The sequence below is a fragment of the Ranitomeya imitator genome, chromosome 3 (genome assembly GCF_032444005.1).
Source record: "Ranitomeya imitator isolate aRanImi1 chromosome 3, aRanImi1.pri, whole genome shotgun sequence".
NCBI lineage: Eukaryota > Metazoa > Chordata > Amphibia > Anura > Dendrobatidae > Ranitomeya > Ranitomeya imitator.
The window spans coordinates 780,209,825-780,227,617 of NC_091284.1; the positions used below are offsets into that span (position 1 = coordinate 780,209,825).

A 17,793-nucleotide genomic window follows, 5' to 3' on the forward strand; every position below is an offset into this window, starting at 1 on the left:
GCGTTTAAAGTGGCTGTGACTCAAACAGTCTTTCAGATTTTTTGGTCTTCTCGCTATCAGGCTTGGCCGTTCAGATATGTGTGGTTTTAGTTTAGGTTCACTACAAAGGATCCCCCAGTACTTTGTAAGTATCCCACGAACCTCCTGCCACTGGTTGTTGAATGTGGTAATGACCCCTAATGGTCTTGGGGCAGTTTTTTGTCGGGGTTGCAATAGGCTTCCTCTATCAACCTCTTTTGCCGTGCTGTATGCATTCGCGATTACCTTTCTAGGATAGCCTCGATTTTTAAACCGTTGAGTCAAGTCCTGTGAATGCCTTCGGAAATCCTCCTGAGTACTGCAGTTACGCCTTATCCGATAAAACTGTCCCTTTGGGATGCCTTTCTTCAAGTGCTGTGGGTGAAAACTTGAAAAATGTAAAAGGCTATTAATAGCCGTAGGTTTGCGGTACAGCGTGGTTTGAACGTACCCATCCCCAGGATAGAGCTTAAGATCAAGAAATTCCACTTCCATCTGTGAAAAGTGTGACGTCAATCTTATGTTCCATGGGTTCTGATTGAGAGTATCGACGAACTGATGGCATTCTTCCAGGGTGCCTGTCCAGAGAAAAAGGATATCATCTATATAGCGATACCATTTGATGACATGTGATGAAAAAGCCTCCAGACAGTACACCCTGGTGACCTCCCACCACCCCAAGAACAGATTTGTGTACGAGGGCGCACACCGTGCGCCCATCGCGGTCCCTCTGATTTGTCTATAAAAAACCCGATCGAAGACAAAATAATTTTTGTCCAAAATAAAAGAAAGTAGATCGAGCAAGAAGGAGTCGTGTTGTCTGTCACCTGTAGTGTTCTGATCCAGAAAGAAGGCAACTGGTTGCGTCCCCAGGTCATGTCCAATGCAGGTGTACAGGGCTTCAACATCTAGTGTGACGAGCCATACACCAGGTGGAACTCTTAGAGTTTGCAGTTGCTGAATCAGGAAGGTTGAGTCCCTCACAAAGGAGTCTAGTGATGAAACCAAAGGCTGGAGAAAAAAATCCACATAAGTACAGGGGCGTTCTAAAAGGCCCCCCAACCCAGATACAATAGGTCTACCTGGGGGTGTTTCCACAGATTTGTGGACCTTTGGGATGAGGTAAAAAGTTGGTACCCTAGGATGGCGATTGGTCATAAATTCCCTCTCTCGCTTATTAATGATGTTTATGGTGAACGCTGAGTCCAGGAGCCGATCCAATTTGGACCTAAATACGTCAGTGGGGTCTGATGGTAGAACCTGGTAACATTCAGAATTTGATAATTGAAGTTTTACCTCATTTAGATATAACTCAGTAGGCCATATCACTAGGTTACCACCCTTGTCAGCCTCTCGGATGACGAAATCCCGGTTTGAGCCAAGTCTCACAATGGCTTTCTGTTCAGCCCTATTCAAATTTCTCCCCTTATTTGGGTCTAATTTTAGACTTTGTACTTCGTGACATACAGCATTAAAAAAACTCTGTAGAACCGGAAAAAGAGACAGAGAAGGTGTAGCTTGCGAGGGTAACCTACCAGGAAATTTCTAAACCCTAAACACCCTAAAAAAAAAAAAAAAAAAAAAAAAAAAGAAATTTCCTGGTAGGTTACCCTCGCAAGCTACACCTTCTCTGTCTCTTTTTCCGGTTCTACAGAGTTTTTTTAATGCTGTATGTCACGAAGTACAAAGTCTAAAATTAGACCCAAATAAGGGGAGAAATTTGAATAGGGCTGAACAGAAAGCCATTGTGAGACTTGGCTCAAACCGGGATTTCGTCATCCGAGAGGCTGACAAGGGTGGTAACCTAGTGATATGGCCTACTGAGTTATATCTAAATGAGGTAAAACTTCAATTATCAAATTCTGAATGTTACCAGGTTCTACCATCAGACCCCACTGACGTATTTAGGTCCAAATTGGATCGGCTCCTGGACTCAGCGTTCACCATAAACATCATTAATAAGCGAGAGAGGGAATTTATGACCAATCGCCATCCTAGGGTACCAACTTTTTACCTCATCCCAAAGGTCCACAAATCTGTGGAAACACCCCCAGGTAGACCTATTGTATCTGGGTTGGGGGGCCTTTTAGAACGCCCCTGTACTTATGTGGATTTTTTTCTCCAGCCTTTGGTTTCATCACTAGACTCCTTTGTGAGGGACTCAACCTTCCTGATTCAGCAACTGCAAACTCTAAGAGTTCCACCTGGTGTATGGCTCGTCACACTAGATGTTGAAGCCCTGTACACCTGCATTGGACATGACCTGGGGACGCAAGCAGTTGCCTTCTTTCTGGATCAGAACACTACAGGTGACAGACAACACGACTCCTTCTTGCTCGATCTACTTTCTTTTATTTTGGACAAAAATTATTTTGTCTTCGATCGGGTTTTTTATAGACAAATCAGAGGGACCGCGATGGGCGCACGGTGTGCGCCCTCGTACACAAATCTGTTCTTGGGGTGGTGGGAGGTCACCAGGGTGTACTGTCTGGAGGCTTTTTCATCACATGTCATCAAATGGTATCGCTATATAGATGATATCCTTTTTCTCTGGACAGGCACCCTGGAAGAATGCCATCAGTTCGTCGATACTCTCAATCAGAACCCATGGAACATAAGATTGACGTCACACTTTTCACAGATGGAAGTGGAATTTCTTGATCTTAAGCTCTATCCTGGGGATGGGTACGTTCAAACCACGCTGTACCGCAAACCTACGGCTATTAATAGCCTTTTACATTTTTCAAGTTTTCACCCACAGCACTTGAAGAAAGGCATCCCAAAGGGACAGTTTTATCGGATAAGGCGTAACTGCAGTACTCAGGAGGATTTCCGAAGGCATTCACAGGACTTGACTCAACGGTTTAAAAATCGAGGCTATCCTAGAAAGGTAATCGCGAATGCATACAGCACGGCAAAAGAGGTTGATAGAGGAAGCCTATTGCAACCCCGACAAAAAACTGCCCCAAGACCATTAGGGGTCATTACCACATTCAACAACCAGTGGCAGGAGGTTCGTGGGATACTTACAAAGTACTGGGGGATCCTTTGTAGTGAACCTAAACTAAAACCACACATATCTGAACGGCCAAGCCTGATAGCGAGAAGACCAAAAAATCTGAAAGACTGTTTGAGTCACAGCCACTTTAAACGCCAGGTAACTAGGCTGAACAGAGGAATTAGGCTTACTGGCACATTTCCTTGTGGCAATTGTAGTATATGCCCGTTTATTGGCAGTAATGAAATGTTCTTCTCATCTCTTTCCCCCTCATTACAGATGGCTGTGAAAACGTATTTCAACTGCAAATCACGTAATTTGGTCTATGCCCTCATCTGCCCATGCCCAAAGACATATGTTGGCCAAACAACACAGGAGTTAAAAAGAAGAATACAACAACATCTTTCAACTATAACAACGGCAAAGAAGGACTTGGAAAAGGGCAAAACATTGTCCTCTGTGGCATCGCACTTTCTGTCGACACATAATTCACAGAGCAGAGGAATTAAGATCGTGGGCCTGGAATCTGTTCAACCAGACATCAGAGGTGGAGACATCACGCTCGAACTGCTCAGACGAGAGTCTAAATGGATTTTCAATTTGAATAGTCAAACCCCATTTGGACTTAATGAAGATCTATTGTTCACAGGGTTTTATAAACAATCTTGAAACCGTATTCCATAGGTTTTGGGTTTGAATAAGCAATTGAAGCCCTTTTGTCTGAGACTATGCTCAAGCGTATATGTACAGGATTGAAAGAAGGCCTGAGCAGGTTCATGATAAGCTTGTAATCTTACCTCCCTGTTTACCAGGTCTTGATCTCTGCATGAACAGTATGATCTTCTTAAGGGTGGTATGAGGTAACTGACCAAATGTCTGCGTGAACAGCATAGTATTCAAACCCCCCCCCCCCACACCCTCCCACCCCCAGCTACATTTGCACCTGCCATGATATGAGTGTTCTATATCCTCCATGAGATATGGGGACATTGGGGCCTGCATATTGGTAGTTGGTGGCTGGTTTTGGTAATAAACCTAGGTTCTCTAAAAAAATGCGCCTTTGAAGTGTTCTGTGGTAACTATGGTGTCTATAATCCCATGGCTTTGATAGTGAAGTCTAATATGTGGCTCTGGAGTCAATCTCCTCTGATGTTACTTCTTGGTTGGAGTCTCGGTCTGTCCACTCTCGGAGACATTTGACCCTCAAAAAATCCCTTTGTAATTTGAGAATAGCAGTATCCAGTGCTTACGGACATCCAATTTGGCTCGCCGTGATCCGTTTGTATTATGAACATTACCTCTATGTACACATATTTATCTCTACTGTATTGACGGTCCTTTCCCCGTTTCAATATATGCTGGATAATTGGTATCCCCACTGTATGAAGGTTGACCCCTAAGTAGTGGAGATTTACATGGGTTCCTGAGGATTCTTACTACACTGTATACCATATCAGTGATACTAATGTCCATGTTTATTTAATTTCAATGATCAGGGCTTGTAACGTGAGGATTTTCTTTATGTGTTCGTGCCGTTTTAATGTAGCGGAGGCTGTGCTTACCTATATGTACAGTGTTTGGTTGTCCGTATTGGGCACGCACTAAGCGTTTATGGCAAGTGTATCAGGGGTATGATACTATAAAGTGGGGAGCGACCACCAGGCGTGTGTACACCAATGAGCTCACTAATGTTCATGAGTGATATTCAGTGCGTGTAGCACTGATGGTATTGGGGTCCATGGCTAAATAACCCCAACTAATATGGGGGTCAAATGGGGTGAAACCCCATAGGCACACGCATTACTGAAATCTTAAGGAGGTTGTATCTACTTAAATTTGCCCCTTTTGTGCGCCTATGAGGAATCTTGGCATTTGTATTGAGGGTGTGATGATAAAAGATGGTAGTTATCCTCTTCTGCATATGCGCTTTGATGGGTCCACTGACTGCTGCACGGTTTAATTATCACCTTGCAAAAACACGTTATAATCAGTATGACGTTTAACAGGGAGAGCTCTTTTTTTTTTTTTTTTTTTTTGTTTAATATTCCTGTGCCGCCAGTATGTAGTGGTGTGATTCACACTGAAGCGATAAGGTGCGGCAAGACATATTGGTATAGACTCTGCAGGTGCTGCTGTGCTCCTCAGTTTCTGTATACATCTGGTGACTATGGTAACAGGACTGAAAGTGTGACGACACACAGCAGGAGGAATCTCCTGACGTGTGCACACTGGTTAATCCAGGGATTGCAGTATTTACATGGTGCTATGGCAACCACTCCAAGGGCATGGTGACGAAGGTAGGAGGAGGGGGGGAGCCCTCCAGGCTCACATGTTTGCTTAGCTCACTAAGCACCGCCTCTGGAATCACTGGGTGATGGAACACATGCCGGCCTCTGGTAAGCAGCACAGCTGCAACTGCTTAAATTGCAATTACTCGATTAGATAAGGACGCAGGATCTCCATAGGAGCTACCCCTGACGAAGCCACTGGTGTGGCGATACGCGTAGGGTCTCTGCTCCTCCTGTTGATACCCCCCTTGGCTATGTACAGAGCTTGAACAGCTCCTGGGTTTGCATACTGGTTTCTTGTTATTGGTGATCTGAATCCTCACTCCTCAGCAGATCTTTTTATTTCCCTTACTATGGGAGCTTTTGCAATTTAATGGCACAGGTTATATACCACGTTAGACTAGACCAGTGGAAGCGCTACACAACTAACTCTGCATTATATACAACTCTATACCTTAATGGAGTAGACCTACATGCCATATGTGTGGTTTGGGGTCAATCTGATTCACTGTGTATGCTTTATTAAGCTTTTGTCTATGTCTTATGTTATTGCAAAAAGGTTATTTTTTTTTTTTTTTTTTTGCATATCTGCTTATTTGTGTTACATAGGTAATCCTGCTGGTGTGAGGTATTCATAGACTGGTGCATTATACATCATGGTCACAACTATACTTCTTAGGTTGTGTTGCTTTACCCTATATTCCAATAGTGCTGTTCATGCAGACATCTTACACTGTACTATATATTATTATTAGCCATTACAGTGTGTTTGGGGAGGGATCGCATCTAGGAGGAGGGTTCTATTATGGGCCATTTGTTCATGTTTCTAGGTCCTATGTGTGACCAATTTTAAATGCTTTTAATTGTGTGCTCCATGTGGTTGTTTCCTATGTCCATGAGTGTTATTCTAATAAAATTTGTAATTTTCATATTTAATCCATTGCCTTGGGTGATCCCCTTTTATGGTCTATTTCTTGTGTTGTTTTTTCATGACCTGGTGGTCAGGACAATAATGGACCTGGTGGTTAAGAGCTCACGGAATGACCTGATAGTTACTGATAATAAGGACGAGCTCTGGGACATGGGAACTCTGCTGACCGCAATCCCTAATCCTATCACACACACTAGAAATAGCCGTGGATTGCTCCTAACGCCCCCTATGCAACTCGGCACAGCCTAAGGAACTAGCTAGCCCTGAAGATAGAAAAATAAAGCTACCTTGCCTCAGAGAAATTCCCCAAAGGAAAAGGCAGCCCCCCACATATAATGACTGTGAGTAAAGATGAAAATACAAACACAGAGATGAAATAGATTTAGCAAAGTGAGGCCCGACTTACTGAACAGACTGAGGATAGGAAAGGTTGCTTTGCGGTCAGCACAAAAACCTACAAAAAGACCACGCAGAGGGCGCAAAAAGACCCTCCGCACCGACTCACGGTGCGGAGGCGCTCCCTCTGCGTCCCAGAGCTTCCAGCAAGCAAGACAACAATAAAAATAGCAAGCTGGACAGAAAAATAGCAAACCAAAGAAAAACAAGCAGGAACTTAACTTCTGCTGGGAAGACAGGTCACAAGAATGATCCAGGAGTGAACTAGACCAATACTGGAACATTGACAGGTGGCATGGAGCAAAGATCCAAGTGGAGCTAAATAGAGCAGCCAGCTAACGAATTAACCTCGTCACCTGTGGAAGGAAACTCAGAAACACCCACCAGAGGAAGTCCATGGACAGAACCAGCCGAAGTACCATTCATGACCACAGGAGGGAGCCCGACAACAGAATTCACAACAATTGAGATGGACATACTGCCCACGTTCCCCCTTGAAGGCAAGCATATTGTTGAAATGTGTAATTTGTGTTATGATGTGCGTTATTGGTAACATTGTTGCGTTCTGTCAGACAATAGGGAGAGTTAGAGTTAATAGCTCGGACTAGCCTAATATGGGAGGAGCTAAATTGAAGGGACAGAGACAGTTTCCTGTCAGGACGTGAGATAGGGCTAAGTAGGCAGTGAAAGCAGACCTAAGGTCTGGCTGGTCAGCAAATCCGTGTGACGTGGGTGTCCCTGACATGAGTGGAGACCGAGATAACAGATAGCGAGATCTGGAGAAGAGATAAGGAAAAGCGACAGAAAGACAGAGTGATGCATCGGGGACAGGACGGTCCTTGGACAAGACGCCTAAGCAGTTCAGCCCCAGGTTTGCAACTCAGAGAGGTAACGGGCCAGGACAGAACAGGAAACATGAGACCAAGAGAGTGTCCCGGGCGGGAGTTTCAAAGCATACGCAAGCAGAGAAGCTTAGCAACGGCCATAGTGGGAAACTTGCTCACCTAGGGGGAAAAAGTAGTTGGAACAGTAGGTTGAAGGCATGACTCTGACTTACTGGACTCTAGTACTGTGCTGGGTTATAGTGCAGGTGGAGGAACTTGGGGACAAAAACAAGTACGCTTGGAAGACGTAGAGAGACTGTATGTGAAGATGCTCCATGTTGTAAAAGAAACATTTTTGTAGTTATGCACCCGCTATCCATTGTACATATTCCCTACCAAATTACTGTTCAGTAAAAAAACCTGTTTATTGTTGACCGGTGGTCTTCCTCATTACATTTTTCCACATCTGGTCCTGGCCAGCCGAAGTCACTGGCATTATGTGGTCTGCAAGGTTGTAGCACCCCCCTAGAAAAAGTCCACATACCCAGCCAGTACTCCCATCTTCTTGCAGCCTGACGGGGTGTGAAAAATGAATACCTCACCCACAGCTACCGCCCCGTGCCAGGTTATATCACCACCCTCTCCCCAACCACAAGATTCAAGTTTTGTACTGTCAATCAGAGGATGTGTTCTAAATATTCGGCATCAGGCACAGCATCACAGCTGGGATATATGGAATAATTAGTATTGGTCACTCATTTCCCAGCCCATAAGCTCCTCTCAGGAGGCATCGACAGTATAGGGCCCCTGTGCCAAGACAAGTGCCTGGGTCTGCCCCCTCCTCATATACACGTGCCCATTAAAGGGGTTGTCTGACCCAAATCGATAAGTCTGCAGTCACTCTGTGTGACTGCAGACTTATGAATCCCCCCAGCACACGCACTCTGTGCTGCAGTGATTCGCCAGTTTCTGAACCTGGATCAGAGGGTATGTATGCGTTATACATATTCCTGACCAGTGGGCGCAGCCTAGCTGCCATACACTTGTATGAATTTAGGCCACACCCTCTAACTTGCCACCACACTGGATGGCCGCGTCAGTCTTGTTGACAATGTTCCTTGAGAATGAGAACACAAAATAAGTATAATTATTATTTTAGAATTATAAAGCTAAATAAGATAGTACCAAATATGTACAATATATACAATAAATACAAAACATATAAAGTATATATAAACGTATTGTCATACTCAAACAGGATTGAGGATATGCTGAAAGGATGTACATATAGCATACAATAACAAAGTATTACACAATGTATAGACACTTGTGGTAAGAAACATTAGGCTCTATGAAAGAGCATGTAGCTAATATCTCATTGTACAGTCGTTAGAGAACGCAAATGTCACAGCAGTGTGTACTGACACTGTGGAGCCAGGATTGCCAGGAGCACATGTATTGCATATACTGTATATATTTTATGAATAAATTGAGTCTGTAATACTATATGATCCCAAAAAAAGAAGAGATCCATGACATGATAAAAGCTTCAAAGTTTATTCAAAGAATATATAAAAAAGGGGGCAGCACCAGGAAGAAGCAAGTGAGACGAAACGCGCGTCGAGGCAGTGGGACTCAACATACCTTCCATGATTGAACAGACCCACATTGGCAGTTAACCACTAAAGTTCAGGTAAAACTCCTCATATATACTTTATTAAACTTTACAGGGGAACTAACAAGATGTGAAATTTTAGTACAGTCTTGGTACCTGGGCAAACCTTAACCCCTTCCCGACCCATGACGCCACGTAGGCGTCATGAAAGTCGGTGCCAATCCGACCCATGACGCCTATGCGGCGTCATGGAAAGATCGCGTCCCTGCAGGCCGGGTGAAAGGGTTAACTCCCATTTCACCCGATCTGCAGGGACAGGGGGAGTGGTAGTTTAGCCCAGGGGGGGTGGCTTCACCCCCTCGTGGCTACGATCGCTCTGATTGGCTGTTGAAAGTGAAACTGCCAATCAGAGCGATTTGTAATATTTCACCTATTATAACGGGTGAAATATTACAATCCAGCCATGGCCGATGCTGAAATATCATCGGCCATGGCTGGAAATACTAGTGTGCCCCCACCCCACCCCACCGATCGCCTCCCCAGCCCCCCGATCTGGCCGGTACACTGCTCCGGCTCCCCTCCGTGCTCTTGTCCGCTCCCCCCGTGCTCCAATCACCCCCCCGTGCTCCAATCACCCCCCCTGCACTCCGATCCACCCCCCCGGTGCTCCGTTCCACCCCCCCGTGCTCCATTCCAGCCCCCCCGTGCTCCGTTCCACGCCCCCCGTGCTCCGTTCCACCCCTCCCGCACTCCGATTCCCCCCCCCGTGCTCCGATCCCCCCCCCGTGGTCCCCCCCACCCCATCATACTTACCGATCCAGCCGGGGTCCCGTCCGTCTTCTCCCTGGGCGCCGCCATCTTCCAAAATGGCGGGCGCATACGCAGTGCGCCCGCCGTTTCTGCCGGCCGGCAGATTCGTTCCAAAGTGCATTTTGATCACTGAGATAGATTATATCTCAGTGATCAAAATAATAAAAATAATAAATGACCCCCCCCCTTTGTCACCCCCATAGGTAGGGACAATAAAAAAATAAAGAAATTTTTTTTTTCCACTAATGTTAGAATAGGGTTAGGGTTAGGGGTAGGGTTAGGGGTAGGGTTAGGGTTAGGGTTAGGGCTAGGGGTAGGGGTAGGGGTAGGGTTAGGGGTAGGGTTAGGGCTAGGGGTAGGGTTAGGGTTAGGGCTAGGGTTAGGGTTTCGGTATGTGCACACGTATTCTGGTCCTCTGCGGATTTTTCCGCTGCGGATTTGATAAATCCGCAGTGCTAAACCGCTGCGGATTTATGGCGGATTTACCGCGGTTTTTCTGCGCATTTCACTGCGGTTTTACAACTGCGATTTTCTATTTGAGCAGTTGTAAAACCGCTGCGGAATCCACACAAAGAAGTGACATGCTGCGGAATGTAAACCACTGCGTTTCCGTGCAGTTTTTCCGCAGCATGGGCACAGCGATTTTTGTTTCCCGTAGGTTTACATTGAACTGTAAACTCATGGGAAACTGCTGCGGATCCGCAGCGTTTTCCGCAGCGTGTGCACATACCTTTAGAATTAGGCTATGTGCACACGGTGCGGATTTGGCTGCGGATCCGCAGCAGTGTTCAATCAGGTTTACAGTACCATGTAAACATATGAAAAACCAAATCCGCTGTGCCCATGGTGCGGAAAATACCGCGCGGAAACGCTGCGTTGTATTTTCCGCAGCATGTCAATTCTTTGTGCGGATTCCGCAGCGAATTACACCTGTTCCTCAATAGGAATCCGCAGGTGAAATCCGCACAAAAAACACTGGAAATCCGCGGAAAATCCGCAGGTAAAACGCAGTGCCTTTTACCCGCGGATTTTTCAAAAATGGTGTGAAAATATCTCACACGAATCCGCAACGTGGGCACATAGCCTTAGGGTTAGGGTTGGAATTAGGGTTGTGGTTATGGTTAGGGGTGTGTTGGGGTTAGGGTTGTGGTTAGGGGTGTGTTGCGGTTAGGGTTGTGTTTAGGGTTATGGCTACAGTTGGGATTAGGGTTAGGGGTGTGTTGGGGTTAGTGTTGGAGGTAGAATTGAGGGGTTACCACTGTTTAGGCACATCAGGGGTCTCCAAACGCAACATGGCGCCACCATTGATTCCAGCCAATCTCGTATTCAAAAAGTCAAATGGTGCTCCCTCACTTCCGAGCCCTGACGTGTGCCCAAACAGTGGTTTACCCCCACATATGGGGTACCAGCATACTCAGGACAAACTGCGCAACAATTACTGGGGTCCAATTTCTCCTGTTACCCTTGTGAATCAAAAAAAATGCTTGCTAAAACATAATTTTTGAGGAAAGAAAAATGATTTTTTATTTTCACGGCTCTGCGTTGTAAACGTCTGTGAAGCACTTGGGGGTTCAAAGTGCTCACCACATATCTAGATAAGTTCCTTGGGGGGTCTAATTTCTAAAATGGGGTCACTTGTGGGGGTTTCTACTGTTTAGGCACACCAGGGGCTCTGCAAACGCAACGTGACGCCCGCAGACCATTCCATCAAAGTCTGCATTTCAAAACGTCACTACTTCAATTCCAAGCCCCGGCATGTGCCCAAACAGTAGTTTACCCCCACATATGGGGTATCACCGTACTCAGGAGAAACTGGACAACAACTTTTGGGGTCCAATTTCTCCTGTAACCCTTGGGAAAATAAAAAATTCTGGGCTAAATAATTATTTTTGAGGAAAGAAAACGTATTTATTATTTTCACGGCTCTGCATTATAAACTTCTATGAAGCACTTGGGGGTTCAAAGTGCTCACCACACATCTAGATAAGTTCCTTTCGGGGTCTAGTTTCCAAAATGGGGTCACTTGTCGGGGGTTTCTACTGTTTAGGCACATCAGGGGCTCTGCAAACGCAACGTGACGCCCACAGAGCATTCCATCAAAGTCTGCATTTCAAAACGTCACTACTTCACTTCCGAGCCTCGGCATGTGCCCAAACAGTGGTTTACCCCCACATATGGGGTATCAGCGTACTCAGGAGAAACTGGACAACAACTTTTGGGGTCCAATTTCTTCTGTAACCCTTGGGAAAATAAAAAATTCTGGGCTAAATAATTATTTTTGAGGAAAGAAAACCTATTTATTATTTTCACGGCTCTGCATTATAAACTTCTATGAAGCACTTGGGGGTTCAAAGTGCTCACCACACATCTAGATAAGTTCCTTTGGGGGTCTAGTTTCCAAAATGGGGTCACTTGTGGGGGGTTTCTACTGTTAAGCCACATCAGGGGCTCTGCAAACGCAACGTGACGCCCACAGAGCATTCCATCAAAGTCTGCATTTCAAAACGTCACTACTTCACTTCCGAGCCCCGGCATGTGCCCAAACAGTGATTTAACCCCACATATGGGGTATCATCGTACTCAGGAGAAACTGGACAACAACTTTTGGGGTCAAATTTCTCCTGTTACCCTTGGGAAAATAAAAAATTGCAGGCTAAAAGATCATTTTTGAGAAAATAATTTTTTTTTTTTCACGGCTCTGCGTTATAAACTTCTGTGAAGCACTTGGGGGTTCAAAGTCCTCACCACACAACTAGATTAGTTCCTTTGGGGGTCTAGTTTCCAAAATGGTGTCATTTCTGGGGGATCTCCAATGTTTAGGCACACAGGGGCTCTCCAAACGTGACATGGTGTCCGCTAATGATTGGAGCTAATTTTCAATTTAAAAAGCCAAATGGCGTGCCATCCCTTCCGAGCCCTGCCGTGCGCCCAAACAGTGGTTTACCCCCACATATGGGGTATCTGCGTACTCAGGACAAACAGGACAACAATATTTGGGGTCCATTTTCTCCTATTATCCTTGGCAAAATAGGAAATTCCAGGCTAAAAAATCATTTTTGAGGAAAGAAAAATTATTTTTTATTTTCATGGCTCTGCGTTATAAACTTCTGTGAAGCACCTGGGGGTTTAAAGTGCTCAATATGCATCTAGATAAGTTCCTTGGGGGGTCTAGTTTCCAAAATGGGGTCACTTGTGGGGGAGCTCCAATGTTTAGGCACACAGGGGCTCTCCAAACGCGACATGGTGTCCGCTAACAATTGGAGCTAATTTTCCATTCAAAAAGTCAAATGGCGCGCCTTCCCTTCCGAGCCCTGCCGAGTGCCCAAACAGTGGTTTACCCCCACATATGAGGTATCGATGTACTCGGGAGAAATTGCCCAACAAATTTTATGATCCATTTTACCCTACTGCCCATGTGAAAATGAAAAAATTGAGGCGAAAAGAATTTTTTTGTGAAAAAAAAGTACTTTTTCATTTTTACAGATCAATTTGTGAAGCACCTGAGGGTTTAAAGTGCTCACTAGGCATCTAAATAAGTTCCTTGGGGGGTCTAGTTTCCAAAATGGGATCACTTGTGGGGGAGCGCCAATGTTTAGGCACACAGGAGCTCTCCAAACGCGACATGGTGTCCGCTAACAATGGAAATAATTTTTCATTCAAAAAGTCAAATGGCGCTCCTTCCCTTCCGAGCCTTACCATGTGCCCAAACAGTGGTTTACCCCCACATGTGAGGTATTGGTGTACTCAGGAGAAATTGCCCAACACATTTTAGGATCCATTTTATCCTGTTGCCCATGTGAAAATGAAAAAATTGAGGCTAAAAGAATTTTTTTGTGAAAAAAAAGTACTTTTTCATTTTTACGGATTAATTTGTGAAGCACCTGGGGGTTCAAAGTGCTCACTATGCATCTAGATAAGTTCCTTGGGGCGTCTAGTTTCCAAAATGGGGTCACTTGTGGGGGAGCTCCAATTTTTAGGCACACGGGGGCTCTCCAAACGTGACATGGTGTCCGCTAAAGAGTGGAGCCAATTTTTGATTCAAAAAGTCAAATGGCGCTCCTTCCCTTCCAAGCCCTGCCGTGCGCCCAAACAGTGGTTTACCCCCACATATGAGGTATCAGCGTACTCAGGACAAATTGGACAACAACTTTCGTGGTTCAGTTTCTCCTTTTACCATTGGGAAAATAAAAAAATTGTTGCTAAAAGATAATTTTTGTGACTAAAAAGTTAAATGTTCATTTTTTCCTTCCATGTTGCTTCTGCTGCTGTGAAGCACCTGAAGGGTTAATAAACTTCTTGAATGTGGTTTTGAGTACCTTGAGGGGTGCAGTTTTTAGAATGGTGTCACTTTTGGGTATTTTCAGCCATATAGACCCCTCAAACTGACTTCAAATGTGAGGTGGTCCCTAAAAAAAATGGATTTGTAAATTTCGTTGTAAAAATGACAAATCGCTGGTCAAATTTTAACCCTTATAACTTCCTAACAAAAAAAAATTTTGTTTCCAAAATTGTGCTGATGTAAAGTAAACATGTGGGAAATGTTATTTATTAACTATTTTGTGTCACATATCTCTCTGGTGTAACAGAATAAAAATTCAAAATGTGAAAATTGCGAAATTTTCAAAATTTTCGCCAAATTTCCGTTTTTATCACAAATAAACGCAGAATTTATTGACCTAAATTTACCACTAACATGAAGCCCAATATGTCACGAAAAAACAATCTCAGAACCGCTAGGATCCGTTGAAGCGTTCCTGAGTTATTACCTCATAAAGGGACACTGGTCAGAATTGCAAAAAACGGCAAGGTCTTTAAGGTCAAAATAGGCTGGGTCATGAAGTGGTTAATAAAATAGGTAGTAAAGAGGTTTTGCTCTAGCATGGTACTATAATATATACCTATGGAGATTTACCCTCTTGGTCTACAAGAATTATGCAGGTTTTTGATGTTCCTTTAGATGCATTCCTTGTTTTATATGATCTTGTCTTTAAATTTTTTTTTGTTGTTTCCTTGAAAGTACATTTTACAAATATTAGCATTACAAATATATTATTATTAAACTGTCCCACTATCTTGCATCTACTAGGCAGACCTGTGCTTCTCCATGGAAACATCCTTACATTTGTCTTGCACATCTTCCTAAGATGCGTTTTGTATGTGAGTAGGAAGTTAGTGACAGATACTGGAGTTTATACCTGTGTAAGCATGGTGGGCAATGGCGTTCCTACCTCTGAGGACATCAATCGTGTCATGTATTGTCATGTTTTGAAATGTGAATAATTTTTTGTTTCTTGTATGAATATTGTGCATTGTGAATTATAATGTATTGTGATATAGCGTGTGATAAGCATTGATAATGTAATTTGTTTCTGTTTAGTGTGTAGTAATATAAGATAATATTTTGTAAGAAAGTTCCGCCCAGCAACAGACTACAGGCTCGGAAGTAGTTAACGGTTGGGACTAGCCCAAAGTTGGAGGGGTTAGTGTTGAGGAAAGTGACTGCTTCCTGTTAGGAAGGCAGGCTCTGCAGTGCAAAGTGAGTGGATGAAAAGGTCCAAGATGAACAGTGCTGCATTAGGGGGTGACACTGAATGAGAGGAGACTGAAGAGAAGGGATAGCAAGATCCTGAGGATAAATGACAGAGAGACAGAGTGGCCTTCCAGAGACGGGTTCTAGTAGAGGATGCCTAGCAAAGAGACATTGGGCTTGTAATGCTGAAAGGTAAAGGGCCTAAACAGGACTGAAATACTGGAAATAGTGAAGGGTCCCAAGCAGGAGATCCAAGGCACCAATTCTGGAAGAACTAGGACGCAGAACGGCTGAACAAGTAAAGGAGACTTGTTAATCAGGACTGTAGTGTTAAAGCTGGGCTGCCTAAAGGGAGGAACGGCAGATACAGAAAGCCCTGAAGCATACCACAGAGGAAGAATACTGTGTGGAAAATGCTTCATATTGTAAAGGAAACGTTCATAACACTTTGTACCTTTTATCCCTTGTATATAACCCTGATCAGGGGTGTCAAACTGCATTCCTCGAGGGCTGCAAACAGGTCATGTTTTCAGGATTTCCTTGTACTGCACAGGTGATAATTTAATCACCTACACAAATAATGAGTTGGTGATTAAATTATCACCTGTGCAGTACAGTCCTGAAAACATGACCTGCTTGCAGCCCTCGAGGAATGCAGTTTGACACCCCTGACCCTGATCACGTTGCCAATCAGTAAAGAATGTATTTTTGAATGGTGGGCTCCCTCATTGAACTGTGAAACATCTGGTCCTGGCCAACCCACAACATCGGTTACATGTGGGCATAATGCTCTCACAGCAAAAGTCCACAGGCCCTGCAAAGAACTCCTTTTTCATGTAACGTTCCGGTTGAAATTAAGACACGTTCCTTGCCACAGCTGCCGCATCAGACTACTGAGAAATAGCCTTTGAGGATTAAAGAGCAGTTCCGTTGGCTCATCTAAAGAGCAGCACGTTTGTTTTGCTTGCTTGCAGATCATTGTTCATCTCCCAGATAAAGTTTTTTAATCAGGAGCCATCTCCCATAACTGCTGCAGTTCAGTAACCATCACTTTCTTCAGCCCTGGTAATTACCGGTGTCCTGTAGTAACTTATTACATCTTGGGAGAATATGCCTCCAAGTCCTACATACTGCATGCTCCCTCCTATTCATAATACGCTTGATTGCGGATCATATTTTATAGTGAAATTCATTAAATCGTAATTGACAATTCCACAAAGCAATTAACTTTTGCCTCTGTGTGCTTTGGCATTGTGTTGATCTGTCTTTTACCTTAGATATTTGTTTCTCCTTTAGGAATGATCATGAAGAATTCAATGACTATTTTTTTTTACTGGTGATGCTGGAAAGTTATTTTCTGTTTCTCATCAAAACTTTGTGCCTCATTAATATTGTCGAGGCCTTCAGCACACAGACACAAATACAGACAGACAGAATCAATAACCTCAAAGTATATGTGACCATTAGAAGTATATAATGAGCAGCCATGGTGCGGAATACAAAGGAAATCTCATTTATTCCCATGGATTTGCGACACCGTTAATAGATACATGATATTAATGGCCGATTTAGTCAAATCTCTTTCTAGGTCAGGGGTCTTCTGTATAATAAGATGCCATATTTTGCACTATACATTAAAATCACAGTTTACATATTAATAGAATCATTTGGGTTTTTTGGACTCCGAATTGCTTTTTTTGTTCTATTTTTAATACAAAGTTAGTTTGGAAGAATGGGAAACTGTGTCTTTAGGAGCACAATATTGTATTGAGTAATATGATCCAGAGATTCAGAAAATGGAAAATAACGTAATGTACACACATGGTCAAAATTGTTGGTACCCCTCGTGTAATGACTGAAAAACCCACAATGGTCACAGAAATAATTTGAGTCTGAGAAAAGTAATAATAAAAAAAAAAAATCTAAGAAAATGAACAAATGAAAGTCAGACATTGCTTTTCAACCATGCTTCCACAGAATAAAAAAAAATTAAAACTCATGAAATAGGCCTGGATAGAAATGATGGTTTCCTTAACTTAATATTTTGTTGCACAACCTTTTGAGGCAATCGCTGCAATAAAACGATTCCTGTAACTGTCAATGAGACTTCTGCACCTTTCGACAGGCATTTTGGCCCACTCCTCAAGAGCAACTGCTCCAGTTGCCTCATGTTTGAAGGTTGCCTTTTCCAGAAGGCATATTTCAGCTCTTTCCAAAGATGCTCAATAGGATTTAGGTCAGGGCCCACAGAAGGCCACTTCAGAATAGTCCAATGTTTTCCTCTTAGCCATTCGTGGGTGTTTTTAGCTGTGTGTTTTGGGTCATTATCCTGTTGTAAGACTCATGACCTGCAACTGAGACCAAGCTTTCTGACACTGGGCAG

At 43.8% G+C, this 17,793-nt stretch overlaps 2 protein-coding genes across 3 annotated transcripts in view; both read left to right on the forward strand.

Moving 5' to 3' along the window:
* SGCG (sarcoglycan gamma) overlaps positions 1-17,793 on the forward strand; it is a 352,842-nt gene that overhangs the window by 273,385 nt on the left and 61,664 nt on the right. The window lies entirely within an intron of this gene.
* Positions 902-3,685, forward strand: LOC138671496 (uncharacterized). The gene is made up of 3 exons (XM_069759672.1): positions 902-964; positions 1,673-2,327; positions 2,577-3,685. The coding sequence occupies exons 1-3, from the start codon at positions 902-904 to the stop codon at positions 3,683-3,685; spliced, it is 1,827 nt and encodes a 608-aa protein (XP_069615773.1).